This window comes from Myxine glutinosa, chromosome 7 (genome assembly GCF_964187855.1).
Source record: "Myxine glutinosa chromosome 7, kmMyxGlut1.1, whole genome shotgun sequence".
Taxonomy (NCBI): Eukaryota; Metazoa; Chordata; class Myxini; order Myxiniformes; family Myxinidae; genus Myxine; species Myxine glutinosa.
In genome coordinates, this window is record NC_136267.1 from 171,414,441 (window position 1) to 171,434,915 (window position 20,475).

Consider the following 20,475-nt stretch of genomic DNA (forward strand, 5'->3'; position numbering starts at 1 on the left):
GGTTAAACCTTATAGAATCAACTTGTATCTCTGTATGGAAGGTTAAACCTTATAGAATCAACTTGTATCTCTGTATCGAAGGTTAAACCTTATAGAATCAACTTGTATCTCTGTATGGAAGGTTAAACCTTATAGAATCAACTTGTATCTCTGTATGGAAGGTTAAACCTTATATAATCAATTTGTATCTCTGTATGGAAGGATAAACCTCATAGAATCAACTTGTATCTCTGTATGGAAGGTTAAACCTTATATAATCAATTTGTATCTCTGTATGGAAGGTTAAACCTTATAGAATCAACTTGTATCTCAAAATGGAAGGTTAAACCTTATAGAATCAACTTGTATCTCTGTATGGAAGGTTAAACCTTATAGAATCAACTTGTATCTCTGTATGGAAGGTTAAACCTTATATAATCAATTTGTATCTCTGTATGGAAGGTTAAACCTTATATAATCAACTTGTATCTCTGTATGGAAGGTTAAACCTTATATAATCAACTTGTATCTCTGTGTGGAAGGTTAAACCTTATAGAATCAACTTGTATCTCAAAATGGAAGGTTAAACCTTATAGAATCAACTTGTATCTCTGTATGGAAGGTTAAACCTTATATAATCAACTTGTATCTCTGTATGGAAGGTTAAACCTTATAGGATCAACTTGTATCTCTGTGTGGAAGGTTAAACCTTATAGAATCAACTTGTATCTCTGTATGGAAGGTTAAACCTTATAGAATCAAAATCGAAGTTGAAACATTATGTCCAATTCACATCCGTGCTCAATATTTCCAGCATTCCTCAACCGCTCGACGAAATAAGTTGAAAAGTGATGGTTGTATTCTGAGTGTGCTTGGGAACGTTTCCGCTAAGTTGGGATGGCCACCTCAACTTAGATTTTTCCTTTTATGTTGAGGTGGTGAACTATCCTAACAAGTGGTGGGTGATCGATTATACCTGCGTAATGCACTCTTGATAGAATAACTTGAAAACTTGACGTTATCATTCAAAACCTCAAACTTGTGGAAGTTAATAAAGATGCGTTTCCATGCGTGGAACTTTCACAGGAGGAGGCAATTTTGTCCATCAAAGCGTGTTATTGCCCACTTACGATCGTTTGTCTGTGGCCCACGTCCCTTTAAATGCTGAGTCTCAAGGAAGAAAGCAGCACCTACCATTTGCAGTCTTGCGGCATGACTCGGCCAGGATGGGAATCGAACCACCGACCTCCCAGACTCGGAGTGGACATTCCAACCATTACACCACTGAAGCTAGTTTGTACAAGTAAAATGGTCGACTAAGTTTGGATGGCCACCTCTGACTCAAGGTTGTCCTCCCTTTCCGCTCTCTTAGGTAGCGGGTGTTTCTATTGGATACGATACAAACAGAACTAAAACTGTTGTGAAACTATTCCAGGAAGAACTACATCTCAGAGAATGCCCTTCTTTGGGTGAACATTCACACCCTATTTGCTTCCTCACTTTTCCTACTGGTGGAACTAACTTCCACATTCTCTTCAATCTCATTCTTCCCTCCAGCTCTTCACTACCATCTCAGATCATTCCCATTGAAAAACCATTATCTTGTCCACCCTCATTAACCCTCCCCCTCTCACCCGCTCCAAACCCTCCATCTTCCAGGTTTTCAGTTTTTTTTCTCCTGCGATTTTCCTTCTGCATCCATCTTGTCCACCCCGTGTGTCCTTTCTGCTCCCCATTCCTCCCCGCACCCATTGTCTGCACAACTCTCCCCCTTCATTGCTGCTTTTGGTGCCCCCTCTCTCTACTCCCCTGTTACTTCCTGATCTGTTCAATGTGCCAGCTCTTCCATGAGCCTCGACTATGTAAGAAAAAAAACATTAACCGGTTTTCTCCTGCATCTTATTTGAGGAAGTTAAAAATCCCAAAGGATATTTCGAAGAGATCCGGTCATTGTTTGCATGCACCATGATGAATATCCTGCTGCGGCATCGAATGGGACGTGGGAGTTGGGAACTGGGACATAAATGTTCAACTGAATTTGTAGCAATTTAACGAAGTAGGTTTGAAAATGTCGTTGATAAATGAATGTTTAATGGATCTTTTTTATCGTATTCACATGTTGATATTAAAAGTTGGCTTTTTCTTCAGTCACATTACATGGGAGCCATACAATGAAATAATGGACAATGACATTCATTAGGTTCATAAATTTGTAATTTTGCGCATACTCAAAGCAAGATCCCATAAACATTTAAACGATACCAATAGTAAGTACTACAAGGGTTCCTCAATACAAAATAAGGAATGTTCTTGAGTATTCTACAACCAAACATACGTGTAGATTCCATAGAAACAACTCGGTTTCCCAAAACGAAATGTTCTTTCAATGCTGGTGATTTGTACCAGGCCATGTTGGAACAGCCTCAGGTGAATACCCAAAGTCCCATCATAAGGTTACAAAATGTTCTTGAAGACGACATGGTAGCAAGAAGTTCCCATACGCTCAGTATGGCGAAAATATCACTGGGATGCAACGAGAGCGCATCGGGCCATGACCGGGATGGAGAAATCTCCAAAAGTTTGCTGTGGATCGTGGTACTGGAGTGGAAAACATAGGAACAGCTGTTTGAGGAGGTTGAACTGTTGGGAAAAGTCCAAAGGATGAAGACAATACATTGGACAGGGTTGCTGATGCTGCGTTCGATTGGTCGGGAAGCTTGTGCTGCAAAAAGAACAGGAAGAGCAGTAAAAAAAACATCCCCTGACAATAAAGCACATCATAGCTAATTGGGCAGGAAATAAAGGTGGATATAGGGTGCTGGGCAGGAAGTAAAAGTGGATATAGGGTGCTGGGCAGGAAGTAAAAGTGGATATAGAGTGCTGGGTAGGAAGTAAAAGTGGATATAGAGTGCTGTGCATGAAGTAAAAGTGGATATAGAGTGCTGTGCAGGAAGTAAAAGTGCATATAGAGTGTTGTGCAGGAAGTAAAAGTGGATATAGAGTGCTGGGCAGGAAGCAAAAGTGGATATAGAGTGCTAGGCAGGAAGCAACAGTGGATATAGAGTGCTGTGCAGGAAGTAAAAGTGGATATCGAGTGCTGTTCAGGAAGTAAAAGTGGGTATAGTGTGCTGGGCAGGAAGTAAAAGTGGATAGGGTGCTGGGCAGGAAGTAAAAGTGGATATAGAGTGCTGTGCAGGAAGTAAAAGTGGATATAGGGTGCTGGGCAGAAAGTAAAAGTGCATATAGCGTGCTGTGCAGGGAGTAAAAGTGGATATAGGGTGCTGGGCAGGAAGTAAAAGTGGATAGGGTGCTGGGCAGGAAGTAAAAGTGGATATAGAGTGCTGTGCAGGAAGTAAAAGTGGATATAGGGTGCTGGGCAGGAAGTAAAAGTGGATATAGAGTGCTGTGCAGGAAGTAAAAGTGGATATTGAGTGCTGTTCAGGAAGTAAAAGTGGATATAGAGTGCTGTGCAGGAAGTAAAAGTGCATATAGCGTGCTCGCAGGAAGTAAAAGTGCATATAGCGTGCTGTGCAGGAAGTAAAAGTGCATATAGCGTGCTGTGCAGGAAGTAAAAGTGGATATAGAGTGCTGTGCAGGAAGTAAAAGTGGATATAGAGTGCTGGGCAGGAAGTAAAAGTGGATATAGAGTGCTGTGCAGGAAGTAAAAGTGGATATAGAGTGCTGTGCATGAAGTAAAAGTGGATATAGAGTGCTGTGCAGGAAGTAAAAGTGGATATAGAGTGCTGTGCAGGAAGTAAAAGTGGATATAGAGTGCTGGGCAGGAAGTTAAAGTGGATATAGAGTGCTGGGCAGGAAGTAAAAGTGGATATAGAGTGCTGGGCAGGAAGTAAAAGTGGATATAGAGTGCTGTGCAGGAAGTAAAAGTGGATATAGAGTGCTGTGCAGGAAGTAAAAGTGGATATAGAGTGCTGGGCAGGAAGCAAAAGTGGATATAGAGTGCTGGGTAGGAGGTAAAAGTGGATATAGAGTGCTGTGCAGGAAGTAAAAGTGGATATAGAGTGCTGGGTAGGAAGTAAAAGTGGATATAGAGTGCTGTGCAGGAAGTAAAAGTGGATATAGAGTGCTGTGCAGGAAGTAAAAGTGGATATAGAGTGCTGGGTAGGAAGTAAAAGTGGATATAGAGTGCTGTGCATGAAGTAAAAGTGGATATAGAGTGCTGTGCAGGAAGTAAAAGTGCATATAGAGTGTTGTGCAGGAAGTAAAAGTGGATATAGAGTGCTGTGCAGGAAGTAAAAGTGGATATCGAGTGCTGTGCAGGACGTAAAAGTGGATATAGAGTGCTGTGCATGAAGTAAAATTGGATATAGAGTGCTGTGCAGGAAGTAAAAGTGGATATAGAGTGCTGGGCAGGAAGCAAAAGTGGATATAGAGTGCTGTGCAGGAAGTAAAAGTGGATATAGAGTGCTGGGCAGGAAGCAAAAGTGGATATAGAGTGCTGGGCAGGACGTAAAAGTGGATATAGAGTGCTGTGCATGAAGTAAAAGTGGATATAGAGTGCTGTGCAGGAAGTAAAAGTGGATATAGAGTGCTGTGCAGGACGTAAAAGTGGATATAGAGTGCTGTGCATGAAGTAAAAGTGGATATAGAGTGCTGTGCAGGAAGTAAAAGTGGATATAGAGTGCTGGGCAGGAAGCAAAAGTGGATATAGAGTGCTGGGCAGGAAGCAACAGTGGATATAGAGTGCTGTGCAGGAAGTAAAAGTGGATATCGAGTGCTGTGCAGGAAGTAAAAGTAGGTATAGTGTGCTGGGCAGGAAGTAAAAGTGGATAGGGTGCTGGGCCGGAAGTAAAAGTGGATATAGAGTGCTGTGCAGGAAGTAAAAGTGGATATAGGGTGCTGGGCAGGAAGTAAAAGTGGATATAGAGTGCTGAGCAGGAAGTAAAAGTGCATATAGAGTGCTGTGCAGGAAGTTAAAGTGGATATAGAGTGCTGTGCAGGAAGTAAAAGTGGATATAGAGTGCGGAGCAGGAAGTAAAAGTGCATATAGAGTGCTGTGCAGGAAGTTAAAGTGCATATAGAGTGCTGTGCAGGAAGTAAAAGTGGATATAGAGTGCTGTGCAGGAAGTAAAAGTGGATATAGAGTGCTGTGCAGGAAGTAAAAGTGGATATAGAGTGCTGTGCAGGAAGTACAAGTGGATATTGAGTGCTGTGCAGGAAGTAAAAGTAGATATAGAGTGCTGGGCAGGAAGTAAAAGTGGATATAGAGTGCTGTGCAGGAAGTAAAAGTGGATATAGGGTGCTGTGCAGGAAGTAAAAGTGGATATAGAGTGCTGTGCAGGAAGTAAAAGTGGATATAGGGTGCTGTGCAGGAAGTAAAAGTGGATATAGAGTGCTGGGCAGGAAGTAAAAGTGGATATAGAGTGCTGTACAGGAAGTAAAAGTGGATATAGAGTGCTGTGCAGGAAGTAAAAGTGGTTATAGAGTGCTGGCAGGAAGTAAAAGTGCATATAGAGTGCTGTGCAGGAAGTAAAAGTGCATATAGAGTGCTGTGCAGGAAGTAAAAGTGGATATAGAGTGTTGTGCAGGAAGTAAAAGTGGATATCGAGTGCTGGGCAGGAAGCAAAAGTGGATATCGAGTGCTGGGCAGGAAGCAAAAGTGCATATAGAGTGCTGTGCAGGAAGTAAAAGTGGATATAGAGTGCTGGGTAGGAAGTAAAAGTGGATATTGAGTGCTGTGCAGGAAGTAAAAGTGGATATAAAGTGCTGGGCAGGAAGTAAAAGTGGATATCGAGTGCTGTGCAGGAAGTAAAAGTGGATATAGAGTGCTGTGCAGGAAGTAAAAGTGCATATAGAGTGCTGTGCAGGAAGTAAAAGTGCATATAGAGTGCTGTGCAGGAAGTAAAAGTGGATATAGAGTGTTGTGCAGGAAGTAAAAGTGCATATAGAGTGCTGTGCAGGAAGTAAAAGTGGATATAGAGTGTTGTGCAGGAAGTAAAAGTGGATATCGAGTGCTGTGCAGGAAGTAAAAGTGGATATAGAGTGCTGTGCAGGAAGTAAAAGTGCATATAGAGTGCTGTGCAGGAAGTAAAAGTGCATATAGAGTGCTGTGCAGGAAGTAAAAGTGGATATAGAGTGCTGTGCAGGAAGTAAAAGTGCATATAGAGTGCTGTGCAGGAAGTAAAAGTGCATATAGAGTGCTGTGCAGGAAGTAAAAGTGCATATAGAGTGTTGTGCAGGAAGTAAAAGTGGATATCGAGTGCTGGATTCTACTAATGAATGTTTTTCACCTCCAATCATTCCATCATGTGGCTAATTTAGCTTTCTGTGTTGTTTAGCACTTGTTGAAGAGGATGGATGTAACACCATTCAAAGTAGTTGTACCTGTGGTTGCAAAAACTGGCCAGGAGGGGGGATATAAAGGTGGATATCGTGTGGAAACGAAGCACAAATATAAATGGGTTGATGAAATAAAGCGACAGAATTAGGGATCAAGCAAACATTCTCAAGTTTGCCAAGACGACTGAACTTGTGTCTCACCGTGTTTTTCTAAGTTGTTGTTGTTGTTGTTGTTGTTGGGTTGTTAAGCTCCTCGTGTGTGCACAATCACTCCAAGCAAAGTATATTTTTCTGTCCTTTGGCTATTTTTGTAATTGTGTCCCATGTCTTTACCTTACGTGTAGTATTGGTCTTGTTCTGTCTTCATGCATTTCCGCATTTGCGTGTGTGTGTGTGTGTGTGTGTGTGTGTGTCTGTCTGGGTCCTCCTGGCTTTGTCCCTCTCTCCCACCCAAACACTCCCTCCCTCCCCCCCTCAAACTGACACCCCTGTTGTACTCAAGCATTTGTAGTTCATCCCTTGGCATATCCCATCTCTTCCTTTTTTATATGGTTTTATTGGGTCATGAAGAGCAGAATAATAGGGGAGCAAAGGGCCAATAGAAAAAAAAAATGGTTGAAAATGTGTGACCTGGAGGGACACGGGTTGGAAAAAAAGACGAGTGTGGGAGGATAAGACGAGAATAGCGCTGGTGAAAAACTGCGAGGGCACCAACTGGTTTGCGGTGAGCAAGAAACAAATCATGAGACTCAACCTCCTGTCACAACAAGACAATGATTTGGAGGGCCTTGCAGTCCACAGTCTCAAGAGGGTTAAGATGGGAAGCAGAAGCACCAGTCCACATGGGGGAGCCACCTTCCAAGAAACCTTGGATGAAGGCTTTGTACACCGTTATAAGCTGAGGATAGCAAAAGCAAATACTTGATCCTGCAGATAATTGAAGGGGGCAGCTGGCTTTGGATGCCAGTTTGTAGATGCCCAAGACATGTTATCTATATATATATATTGTTGCGGATATGGGATTTACATCCATCCATATCCGCTTGTAAATATTCCCCTATTTCCTCAATACTTCCCAACTATCCCCAATCCCCCATTCCCTAGTCCCATTGTCTGTAAACAACACTCTGTAGACCCGACCTCCCCCTATTTCCCCCATTAAATGTCGTGCCCAGGTTCACCGCATCTCATGTAAGACAACTATAGGACATCTTGCTAGTTATTCTTAGTCTATGTCAGTTAAGGACTCGTTTCCATTAATTCTGACCCTTCGTTGCACCAGAATGTGATTGTATGGCACCGTTAGGAAGTTTAGGACCCCCCAATACCTCCCCGCAGCTCTTCCTCACGGTTCAGCAACAACAACAACAACAACAACAACAGCAACGGCGGCGGCGTGCACAGGGAGTGCGCGTCCTCACTCCGGCTTGGTTGGTAGGGGGTGTTGGGAGGGCATGAGGCCTTCCCAACGAGCCGCCATCGAACATGTGCTCGACGGGGTTACCAAATAGGGGCTCCCTGTCAGCTCCTCGTCAAGGGCGGAGCCCGGTAACCCCCGCACCCAATGGAAGCGGCGGACCGGCCCCAGGGGGGCGGAGCCAACCAGCCGAGGGCGTGTCACTCCCCGCTGAGCATGCGCCGGAAGAGGGAGGTGACATCAGATGCGCGCTGAGCTTGGAGCAAGCAAGACGTACCCTCCGAGCGCTGTGAGGCCTCCCCGCATCTCTGGACTGGACCGTGCTTTATCCTGTCCCCGAGCCAAGGTGCACCTTGTGCTATCGACTACCTGTCCCTTCCTGCCATCAATCCCTGTGTAAGTCAGCCTTGTTCCGTTTGTCTGTGGTCTGTCTGGGATAAGATAAGATTGTATTTAAGTGCCTATCTCTTCTGTGTCTTTTACCTCACTCTACCGTGTAATCTACCCCCTTTTCTCCACCACTGTAATTATACCCTCCTCCGGAGGCCTTGAGAACTGTACCCTTGCGTCGTTTCATCTATCCCAGTCGTTGTGTCCTTTCCATCATTGATTTAGCATAGCGCGATTTGGTCAACGTCTGGGTGGAATCGGGGTTTAGTCGGGGAATAACTGTTCGGTCGCGGTCATACCAACCGCTCGGTCAAAAATAACATCCAAACCGCGTCCGTAACAATATATAAACGCGAGTTGTCTGTGTGTGTGTCCGCGTTTTATTCAGAGATGGCTGAACGGGAGAGATGGCTGAACGGGAGACAATTCTGTCTTCATCAAACTTTCAGAGGTTCATCAGTGAGTGCCTGGGAGTGTTTTAGGCCAAAACCAAAAAAACAATTTTAAATAAAAAGTTCGTTTTTTTGGACATTAAAAAAAAAAGGGGGAAAAAAAAATCGCTCGATATTGCAGAAGCCTTTTTAAATGAATAACAGTAATATACAAGTACACAATCGCATAAATAAATACAAAACAATCACCAGACATTTGAATACAAATAAATCAAACAATTCCGGAAGTGTACGAAGTTGGTAGTACGGCCTCTTCTTATTCCTAATCGGCATCACACTTAACTCAGAAACGTGATGAACGCCACATTCACCAGCATATTTTCAATGAAAAGGTGATGAACCCCCTTCCACTCATGCCTCCCTCTCCCCTCCTCCTCCCTCCTCCCCCCGTCCCCCCCTTCTCCCCTCCCTCCCTCCCCCTTCCTCCCCTTACCCCCTCCCCCTTCCCCTTGCTTATTCTCTCGAGATTGGCAGGAAGGGATGCTGCTGCTGCTTGCTTTGGCAGTGGTGAAGAACTACCCTGCACAGAGTAAGTCATTTGCAATGTGGTACAATGGATTTACCAGTGACAGGCCATTGAGGTACATCAAGGACAGGATTGGTCCAATAACTGAACCTTGAGGAACACTGGCCTCTTGAGATAGAGAATGGCAGAGAATTCCATCTAAATACATCCACAACTTACAACTTGCAAGCACACAGGAATCCTGAAATCTAGTATATAGGAGGGAACCAAGGATGCCATGAGCTGACAGTTGGGAAATCAGACTCGGGTGCCAGACACGATAAAATGTATGGGAAAAAGTCGAGTGAGATGGCCCTGACCTCATGTTGGAGATCGAGGGCATCGATTCATTACTGACACAAAATGTCCAACGTGGATTGGCCTGGGCAGAAGAGAAATTGATGATTAAATATTAGAGTCAGAGAAGAGTTGAGTCTTGAGCTCTGTTGCAATTATCGATTCCATAACTTTGCTTATGATGGGAGGAATGCTGAATGATCTAGAATTACGAGGATTCCTTTTGGCACTATTCTTATGATTTGGAATACCTTTGGCATTATCTCATGATGCAAGCACCTGGCCCTCAGAGAATAACTTGGAAAAGAGGCGTAAACAGAACAGATCAATATTTGAGTATGATATCATTTATGCCATCATGAGCGGTATCAGCGAAGCAGTCAAGATTGGTTGGTGGTTTCGTCACCTTGGTAAGAAGGAAGTTCACTTGGTGATCGATGGTCTCAATAAAGGGATAGGTGGATGGAGGATCGGTACCTTAATATAAAAGTTTGGGAATTTAGCTTTTTCTGTGAAGGGCGAGCTAAGGTGGTCAGCCTTGGCATGAGCAGAATCTTTGTGACCCCAAAGTGATGCAACAAATGAGGATTATATTCCAGAGATAGATGACCAACTGCTACCAAGTGTTTGTGCATTGTGAGAGGCCTACGAGTTCAGACATCAGTTGGGCCTCATTTTGCATTCTGGCATGTCTGAGAGCAAAACACAATAGTTCCAAACTTCATGGAGAGACTGCTGGTTTTTGTCAGTGGAGTAAAGTGGAAGTTGCTTTCTGGCGGTTGAATTACTGGTTGAATCATTCCAGAGCTGAAATATTAGGCAGGATAACTGGAGACGTTACCACATGAACTGATAAAGGTAAGAGAGTGGTTCCCATGTCTTTCCCTCGAAAATCATAGCTACTCAGTCTATAAGGCCTGTAACTCAGTGGAGTTCTTCTCTCCACAATGTGCTGGCACTCCAGGTTTACGTCTGTCTCATCTGGATTCCATGGAATCTACAGCTTTTAACATTATTGGAATGTCCTGTGATGAGGCAGAAGCACAAGGTCTGTTGCTTCCACATCACAGGTAGCTCAGTGGTCTTTCTGCTTTTGACCGCCCCTTCTCCAATTTTGCTGTTAAACGTTCCTCTAAAACCTGGTGGTGCCTTGGCAAGTCGGTTTCTGGTGTATGCCCTTCCATCCTTTCCCTCACTTAAAATCGCACCACAGCTGACTCCGCTTGTGAGAAGGCCAAATGCCTCAATTCTGTGTTTATTTCCAAATTTTGTGTCCCCAACCCCTCTCTCTCTGTACCCACTCTTTCCAGTCAGACTCAACTGCTGCCGGATTCTCTGTTTTTTGCATCTGAGAAGGTGGAAATTTTTCTGGCCTCGACTCTGACCTCAAAAGAAAAAGACCCTCGACACTGACTCTGCAACTGATCCACATCATATCAGCTCACATGTCCTAAAAACCTGCTCTGCTGCTCTTGCACATACTCTCCCCGCCCTTTTCACCCTGCCATTTACCTTAGATCATCTTCCATCTGCTTGGAAATCAGCCAACATCACATAAAAGGTACAAAAACAGATCCTCTTAACGACAGATAAGTTAGCTTACTTACAATCAGCAGCAAGGTCATTGAATCAATCATCGCAGTTGACATAAAATCATTTCTTTTCTCCATCATCCTCATTTCAGCTCATGAATTTGAATTCAGACCTGGTCACTCTTCCTTATTGGACATGCAGCTTCTACTCTCCCAAAAATGGATGAAGGATTGGAGGCCCTCTATATCAAACATGAAATCTGGGCTATCTATCTGGACAGATCTCAAGCTTTTGATGCAATCTGGCATCCCGCCTGGCTCTCCAAACTGGCAAGCCACATGAAAGCCCACAGAATCTTGTTTCTCACAGTCTGAGAGTCCTTTGGGTGCTTTTTTGCAAACTCCAAGCGGACTTTCATGTGTCTTTAACTGAGGAGAGGCTTCCGTCTGGCCACTTTGCCATAAAGCCCAGATCGGTGGAGTGTTTCAGTGATGGTTGTCCTTCTGGAAGTTTCTCCCATCTCCACACAGGATCTCTGGAGCTCAGCCAGAGTGACCATCGGGTTCTTGGTCACCTCTCTTACCAAAGCCCTTCTCCCCCGATTGCTCAGTTTGGCCGGGCTGCCAGCTCTAGGAAGAGTCCTGGTTGTTCCAAACTTCTTCCATTTAAGAATTATGGAGGCCACTGTGCTCTTGGGAACCTTCAATGCAGCAGAATTTTTTTTGTAGGCTTCCCCAGATCTGTGCCTCGACACAATCCTCTCTGAGCTCTGCAGGCAGTTCCTTCGACCTCATGGCTTGGTTTTTGCTCTGATATGCATAGTCCGCCGTGAGACCTTATATAGACAGGTGTGCCTTTCCAAATCATGTCCAATCAATTGAATTTACCACAGGTGGACTCCAATCAAGGTGTAGAATCATCTCAAAGATGATCAAGAGAAATGGGAGGCACCTGAGCTAAATTTCAAGTGTCGTAGCAAAGGGTCTGAATACTTATGCAAATGTGATATTTCAGTTTTTTCTTTGTAATAAATTTACAAAACTTTCTAAAATCCTGTTTTCTCTTTGTCTTCATGGGGTATGGAGTGCAGATTGATGAGGGAAAAAGTGAATTTAAACGATTTCAGCATAAGGCTGCAACATAACAAAATGTGAAAAAAGTGAAGGGGTCTGAATACTTTCTTAATGCACTGTATGTGTATATATATATATATATATATATATATATATATATATATATATATATATATATATATATATATATATATATATATATATATACACACATACAGAGTTGTCCAGAAACCCTGGGCACATTTTGAAGAACGAGACCTGCAATAATCAACTAAGTTTATTATCGTTCTTTGGTGCAAAACAAAACATGATTAAGCAGTCTAATCAGTCAAATATACATGAAACAGATCAGTTCAAATGTTCAAACTACACTCTGACACGCAGTTCTGCATGTTTCAGTCGTTAAGGCAGCAGTCTCATTTCGGATGAATTGTTTCAAGTCTCTAAGGGTCGTAGGATTCCTCGCATACACTTTGTGTTTGAGGAAACCCCAAAGCAAGAAATCACAGGGTGTTGTTAAATCAGAAGACCGTGGTGGCTATTCAACCGGACCACGGCGGCCAATCAATTTGCATGTAAAGCCTGGTGTAGACTGGCAGCACAATGAGCAGGCGCAACATCATGTATGAACCACATTTGGCTATCACTGAATGGAAATACATGCTGCTCCAACATTAGAAGGTAATTTGCAGCATTCACATTTTCTTCGAAAAATATTGTTCCAACAATGCCTCCAGAAGAAATGCCTGCCCAGATGGACACACTAGCTTGATACAGGACGTTGTGCTCAACAGTAAATTGTGGGTTGTCTCCTGCCCATATCACGCTGTTATGACGATTCACAGAACCAGATAAAGTAAACTTGGATTCATCTGACCAAAAGAGCCTGTTCTGCAAATCATTGTCTACATCCATTAACCCAAGCAATGTCTCGCATGCCTCAACACACCTGTCAAAATCATCCTCAGATATTTGGTGAATTTATCTGGGTATGTATGGTTTCGCATTAAGGTCTTTTAGTATTCTTCAAATCGATGATCGGTTTATGTTGGTGACGTTTGACAAACGATGAGTTGATAATGGTATGTTACTGTCGAGTTGTTGTTGAATGACCGCTCTGCTTTCCTCAGTTCCAACAGTACGAGGCCTACCTGGTGACTGTTTTGGAAGAATGCTGCCGGTTTCATCAAAGTGCTTGTTCATTCTGCCGATGGTTCTTCTGTCAATTGCGTCAGCACCACAATCTTTGACAAGTTGTCTGTGAACTTCAGCCAAATTTCCAGATGCAGAATACAAGCGTACAGCGCAAATTTTCTGTATCATGATATCCCCCGTCATATTAAGGCGTCTAATTCACAATGAACTGAACTAATGCAAAGACAAACGCGTGCAGCACAGTGAGCGAAGCTCACACCGATCCAATCACGTGATGCACCTCACCCTGTTGTGCGTGTATATATATATATATCCAAATATAATTTCAGTTCTCCAGCTTTTAATCTAATTTTAATTTAATCCGCTGCATCCAGGCGATTCCATATAGTGAGTGGATACCAGAGATAATGTGCCGTGTGGCAGACGGTACCTATCGCTCCCATTAAGGAACGTTCTCAAAAAATGAAGATTGCTGTGACACTTTTCAATTCGTGATAATATGTAGACCAGGTAGAATGAATGCATGCTATCATACAATCAGGGAGGTTAAACACCTCATTCAAGGGGCGTATACTGAATACTGTGGGAGAAAAAAATGGAGACCATAAATGTAGCTTATTACCTGTTGTATTACAGGAGGTGAAGACTGATGCCAGGTATTTCTCCTCCTGCATCGGATGAACCTTGCCTTGGCGGTACGACCTGCAATCTGGTCCTTGTGCCTGCGGCTTGTGATGTGCTGTAAGGACATGCCAAAAGTCTCGGCAAAGGTCAACAGTACACACGAGTTTAGGGCAAATACTGACATACATTTATATTATCTAGTACAAAACAACAAACAACAGGCATTTTAAGGCCATTTTCCCTGCAAGAGCGGGGGTTAGCCTTGCGGTCCCCATGACAATCTTCTCCATTTTGCCCTATTTTCTGCATCTCTCCTTGTTAACCCCCTTGCCCGCATTTCTTCTTCGACCATCTTTAGCCAGGCCTTTCTCAGTCTTCCCCATCCTCTACTTCCTTCTACATTCATTTCCATCACTCTTCTCAACCAGTCACTTTCATCCTTCCTCAACACATGACCAAACCATCTCAACCTGTTTCTCTTCACAGCATCAATCACAGGCTCTATTCCCATCATCTTTCGCAATTCATCATTTGTCTTCCTCTCTCTCAACGATACTCCGCACATCCACCGAACCATTTGCATTTCCACCCTTTCTAGCCTCGTTGCTGCTCTACATTCATTACACACGTCTCGCTCCCATAAATCATAACACTTCTCACACATGCAGCATACACCTTTCCCTTCAGCTTCAACGACACTCTTCTCCTCGTCAGCACGCCACTCAGTTCCTGAAACTTCTTCCATGCACATCTCACTCCAGCAACCGTTGCCGAGTCTGATCCACCTTCTCCATTCAGCATGTCTCCTAGGTAACAAAATGTTTTCACACCTTCCAGCTTCATGCCGTCTCCAAGATCCAACTCAACATTTCCTCCATCTGCAGCTCCCTCTGTGCACATCTTACACTTGAATGTAGCTGCTACACTGGTTAATGACCCTCTCAAACCACTACATTTTTGATGAACCCACTCAGCGCACATTGTACATTGAATGGAATTCACTCCGACACCCTTCCTGCACACAGCACACGGCCACTTCCCAGTTCTTTCCACCTCACCACATGCTTTACCACTTGCCATCACCTTCATCTTTCCGATATTCACCTTCAGACCTTTTGTCTCCATACATTCCTTCCACTTGTTCATCTTCTCCTTCAGTCCATCCATACTTTCTGCAATCAACACCAGATCATCTGCATACAACAACTCCCACGGTAAACCCTCCTTTACGTTCCGAGCCAGCACCTCCATCACAGCTACAAACAGTAGTGGACTTAGTACCGACCCCTGATGCACTCCCACCTTCACCTCAAACTCACCACTGTTCCCGTCCTTCGTCCTTACAGCTGTGCACGCTCTTTTGTACATTGCCATCACTATTCTGATCAACCATTCCTCCACTCCTAACTTCCTCAATGCCCATGTCACTACTTCATGTGGAACCCTATCGAATGCTTTCTCCAGATCAACAAACCCAAGAAACAACTTCTTCCTCTTCTCCATGTACTTCTCCTGCAACTGCTTCACAATGCAACTGCTCCTGCAACTGCAACTGCACGTCTGTCGTTCCTCTTCCTGGCATAAATCCAAACTGCATTTCGCCGATCCTCACGTTCTTCCTTATCCTCCTCTCCAACACCCTTTCCAATACCTTCATTCCATGCTCCAACAACTTTATCGCTCGATACGAGCCACAGTCCAGAGGGTCACCTTTCCCCTTGTATAGAGGGGCGAGGAGACTCAGTTCCCAATCCACTGGAATGCGGCCTTCTTTCACCACCAGATTGCAGATCTCTGTCATTCTCTTCACACCCCAATTTCCCGCTGCCTTCAACATATCTCCCACAACTCCCGTCGGCCCTCCCGCTTTTCTGCTCTTCATTGCTTTTATCACTTCCTCAACTTCCTTCTCGGTTATCTTCTCTGCCGGTCCTAAAACTGGGTTACTCTCTATGTTGCCATCCTATTCATTCTCTGCATTCAACAGTATTTCCATATATCTCTTCCATCTTCTTTTAATTCCATCTGGGTCCACAACGATTTGTCCCACTTCATCCTTCAAGCAACTCACCCCCATCACATCACACCTCTCTTTCGCTATCTGCTTGCAATCCTGAATACCGCTCTCTGACCCTCTTCCAAATCCAAGTGTTCTGCGAACATTTTCCTGCATGCCTTCTGCGCCTTTGCTACCTCTTTCTTTGCAGCCTTCTTGGCTGCCTTATAACTTTCATGCTCTGCTTTTTCTGCTCCCGTACCCTTCGCCTTCTGCCACTCCTTGAACTTCTTCCTCTTCTCGTCAATCTTCTTTCCAACTTCATCATCCCACCACCATGTTTCCGAGTGCCTCGGTGGTCCATTTGTCCATCCACATACCTCACCAATGGCTCCCAACAGACTATCTTTCATTGACATCCAACCACGTTCAAGCTCAACCACATCATCCTCTACCATACTCAGCCTCTCTTTTAATGCCTCCCTTACTGTCACCTCTTTCAACCTCCACATCTTCATTCTCGGTTGGTACTTCACCCGCCGAGCTCTCCTCGCACCTTTCACCCTTATGTCGCAGACAACCAAGTGGTGCTGTGAAACAGCCTCCTCCCCCGGGATCACCTTTGTGTCCCGGAGGTGCCCCCTATCTCGCCTACGCACCAGCAGGTAGTCAACGGTTGTCGTCGACCCACCTGACGTGTGTATAGCAAAGTATGTGTATAACGTATGACGTTATATTATCTAGTACCAGCAAAATTATTTGTTTTTTCTTGACAGTATAGTTGAGCTTTGTTCCAGCATTTTGATAACTTTTCTTTCATACTTTGGCTGCTTTATGAATGAAACTCAATCCACAAAATTTTTTCAAGTTATACAATAAGCCAGCTTACAAGTAACCTGTGCCCCTCTTTAATGCATGAACACCCCTATCCACCAATAAGGCCTTCCGCAGCTTGACTGAATACTGCTCTCCCCTCTGGGTTGGCTCCCTGCCTCACACCTTGCTCAGCTTGAGGCTGTGGAAACTAGTTTGTCTCTTTGTCTGTCTGTCTGTTACTTGCGAAATTGAACATTCACAAATATATTGGTTTATCTCCTCTGTCATTCTGTCTGTCTGTTTGTCTGTATGTGAATCACCTACAGGGCACATTTGTACTCCTATGTTCACGAAACTTCACCACCTTGTAGAGTTAGTGAAAAGCTGGAAGGCTATGGTTTTGGAGGTCAACAGGTCAAAGGTCAAGGTCATAAATCACAATTTTTCTACCGATTCACTCAACATCTATGTATACAAGAAATAAAAACTTCTTTTTTTTAAATGCAAAAGGATGTTGGGATTTCACTCCAAAAAGTGTGTAAGCAAGGTCGGGATGGTCACAATAAATGATCATGTGAAAAAAAAAGGGACAATGGATGGAGCAAAGTACAGGAAAATCCTTGATGAAAACCTGTTTGAGGCAGCCATTAATTTAAACTGGGTAGGAGACTGACATTATATATATATCTATATTATAATAGCCGTAGATGATTCTGTCTGTCTGTCTGTCTGTCTATCTGTTGGGTGTCTGTCCGGGGTGTGGCTTACTCGGTTTGCAGAGTAGCTCCACCCATAGCTCCACCCATTCTGGGAGTGGCTATAAACAAATATCCACCATTTTATTAACTCGCATAGCTTTGAGTCCTGTTTTGTAGGCCCGTGGTGTCTTGCTCTCCCCCAGTTTTATTTCAAATCAAATTCGATAAATCATTTCATTTTTCACAGTCGCTAACATAGTTTTAGACTCGGTTGAAAAAAAACGGGAAGAAAATCCGATGAAAGTTGCCGTTTATAGAACGAAATGAATTCTCAAAGGCCTGTAACTTCAAGGCCATTGAGTCTCTCTCACGCCTTTATCTCCAATCTAACTCACCATATGATTTCATTTTTATCGATGGTTTTACTTTTAGACTCGGTGTCAGCAATAATTGAGAACAATCCACACACGCGGGAAAATGCAGAGATATATATTTTAAAATCGCGTCATGGTGTATCATACACCGCCCAACATGACACCGCCCGACCGCCGGCAATGTGTCGATATATATTAAAAATTCGCTTTTGCTTTTCCGTTATGATATATTACTATTTCGTTTGATGATAGTCGTCACAAAAACGTCAACAATGATGCCGACATATATTTCTTCGTTTTTATTTCATTCAACATATTAGCCAGAAGTAAAATATGTTTCAGGAAATTACCGAGAGATATTTCTTCGTTTTTTTTATTAGTTATGTGCGCATACACTTTAAATAGGTTTATTTGAAATCTTTAATTTTCCACAAACATTCCACACACGCGGGAAAATGCAGAGATATATTTTTTAAAATCGCGTCATGGTGTATCATACACCGCCCAACATGACACCGACGGCAATGTGTCGATATCTATTTTAAATTCGATATATCATTTCATTTTTCACAGTCGCTAACATAGTTTTAGACTCGGTTGAAAAAAAACGAGAAGAAAATCCGATGAAAGTTGCCGTTTATAGAACGAAATGAATTCTCAAATGCCTGTAACTTCAAGGCCATTGAGTCTCTCTCACGCCTTTATCTCCAATCTAACTCACCATATGATTTCATTTTTATCGATGGTTTTAGAGTCGGTGTCAGCAATAATTGAGAACATTCCACACACGCGGGAAAATGCAGATATATTTTTTTAAATCGCGTCATGGTGTATCATACACCGCCTAACATGACACCGACGGCAACGTGTCGATACATATTAAAAATTCGATATATCATTTCATTTTTCACAGTCGCTAACATAGTTTTCGACTCGGTTGAAAAAAAACGGGAAGGAAATCCAATGAAAGTTGCCGTTTATAGAACGAAATGAATTCTCAAACGCCTGTAACTTCAACTTCAAGGCCATTGAGTCTCTCTCACGCCTTTATCTCCAATCTAACTCACCATATGATTTCATTTTTATCGATGGTTTTGGACTCGGTGTCAGCAATAATTGAGAACATTCCACACACGCGGGAAAATGCAGAGATATATTTTTAAAAATCGCGTCATGGTGTATCATACACCGCCCAACATGACACCGACGGCAACGTGTCGATATATATTAAAAATTCGCTTTTGCTTTTCCGTTAAGATATATTACTTTTTCGTTTGATGACAGTCGTCACAAAAACGTCAACAATGATGCCGACATATATTTCTTCGTTTTTATTTAATTCAACATTATTAGCCGGAAGTAAAATATGTTTCAGGAAATTACCAAGAGATATTTCTTCGTTTTTTAAAATTAGTTATGTGCGAATACACTTTAAATAGGTTTATTTGAAATCTTTAATTTTCACAATGTAATATATTTGTCATTTGATGATGACGAGACACTTCCTCTTGACTCGTGACAATTCATGCGCTGCGTGGAAACTTCTATTTCCAAAATGAATGAGACGATCGATGAAGAACGCAGACTTGAACAGGATGCAGCAAGAAAACGAATGAGACGGGCGAACGAGTCCATCGACGAACGTCAATGCAAACTTGCGGGGTCACCCGTGGGAATCCCACGGGCATGGATGTGTGTGACATTTCGACATATTGAGTTAGATGCTGCACATTCATTTTTACAAAATGGTTACTGGCAAGTCATCAGATCCAGAAATGGTGTAAAAACCACCGTTTAGAGGCCATTTTTCCCCGCAAAGCGGGGGTTGGCCTTTTCGGGGACCGTGGTAGTTGTTGTTTTTTGTCCCCTTTTTGAAGCAATGTTTTACGGCCGGATGCCCTTCCTGACGCCAACCCTTTTTGCCGCCTTCAACGACAAACAGGGAATTACCAGTGAACTGGTACTCAATTAGCCGACCTCGGAAGGATGACAGGCTGAGTCAACCCCCCTGGCATTAATTCGGCGATCGACCGAGATTCGAACCCAGGATCCTAAGCCGGCACCCTAGCCGCTAGCCCAACACCAGAAATGGTGTCATGAACACAATTTATTTACGCACAAGCACAAAAGCAAGACGGGCCGATTTCCGATTCCGACGGGCCGACGGGCGAGACGGGCCGATTTCCGATTCCGACGGGCCGATTTGGAGCAAGAAAAAGAACGAGACGGGAGAAAAAGGAGAGAAACGAGACGGGGAAAGCCGATTGGAGAGGCGAGTGAGGCGCGATTGGAGAGGAGTGTGAGGCGCGATTGGAGAGGAGTGTGAGGCACGATTGGAGAGGAGTGTGAGGCGTGATTGGAGAGGAGTGTGAGGCACGATTGGAGAGGAGTGATTGGAGGGGAGTGTGAGGCACGATTGGAGAGGAGTGTGAGGCACGATTGGAGAGGAGTGTGAGGCGCGATTGGAGAGGAGTGTGAGGCGCGATTGGAGAGGCGTGTGAAGGATTGCAGAGGAGAGGAGTGTGAGGGATTGGAGAGGTGAGGGATTGGAAAGGAGAGGGATGTGAGGGTTTGGAGAGGAGAGGAGTGCTAGGTGGAGAGAGGAGAGTGTCAGGTGGAGACAGGAGAGTGTCAGGTGGAGACAGGAGAGTCTCAGGTGGAGAGGAGTGAGGGGTCACATATTATGTGAAATAACTAAATTCACACCATTTCTGGATCTGATGACTTGCCAGTAACCATTTTGTAAAAATGAATGTGCAGCATATAACTCAATATGTCGAAATGTCACACACATCCATGCCCGTGGGATTCCCACGGGTGACCCCGCTAGTATATATATATTCAGTCACGTGAAAAAGTAAGAACACCC

At 43.6% G+C, this 20,475-nt stretch overlaps 1 protein-coding gene across 2 annotated transcripts in view; it reads right to left on the reverse strand.

Moving 5' to 3' along the window:
• Positions 1-2,049: 2,049 nt before the first annotated feature.
• Positions 2,050-20,475, reverse strand: part of LOC137431838 (zinc finger protein 385D) — a 237,385-nt gene continuing 218,959 nt past the window's right edge. For both annotated transcript variants that reach the window (XM_068123581.2, XM_078781182.1), the window contains 2 exons: positions 13,721-13,837; positions 2,050-2,701 (listed from right to left, as the gene is read on the reverse strand). In XM_068123581.2, the coding sequence (XP_067979682.2) occupies positions 2,483-2,701; positions 13,721-13,837 (336 nt within the window). In that variant the 3' untranslated portion in view covers positions 2,050-2,482. The remainder of the gene's footprint in view (positions 2,702-13,720; positions 13,838-20,475) is intronic.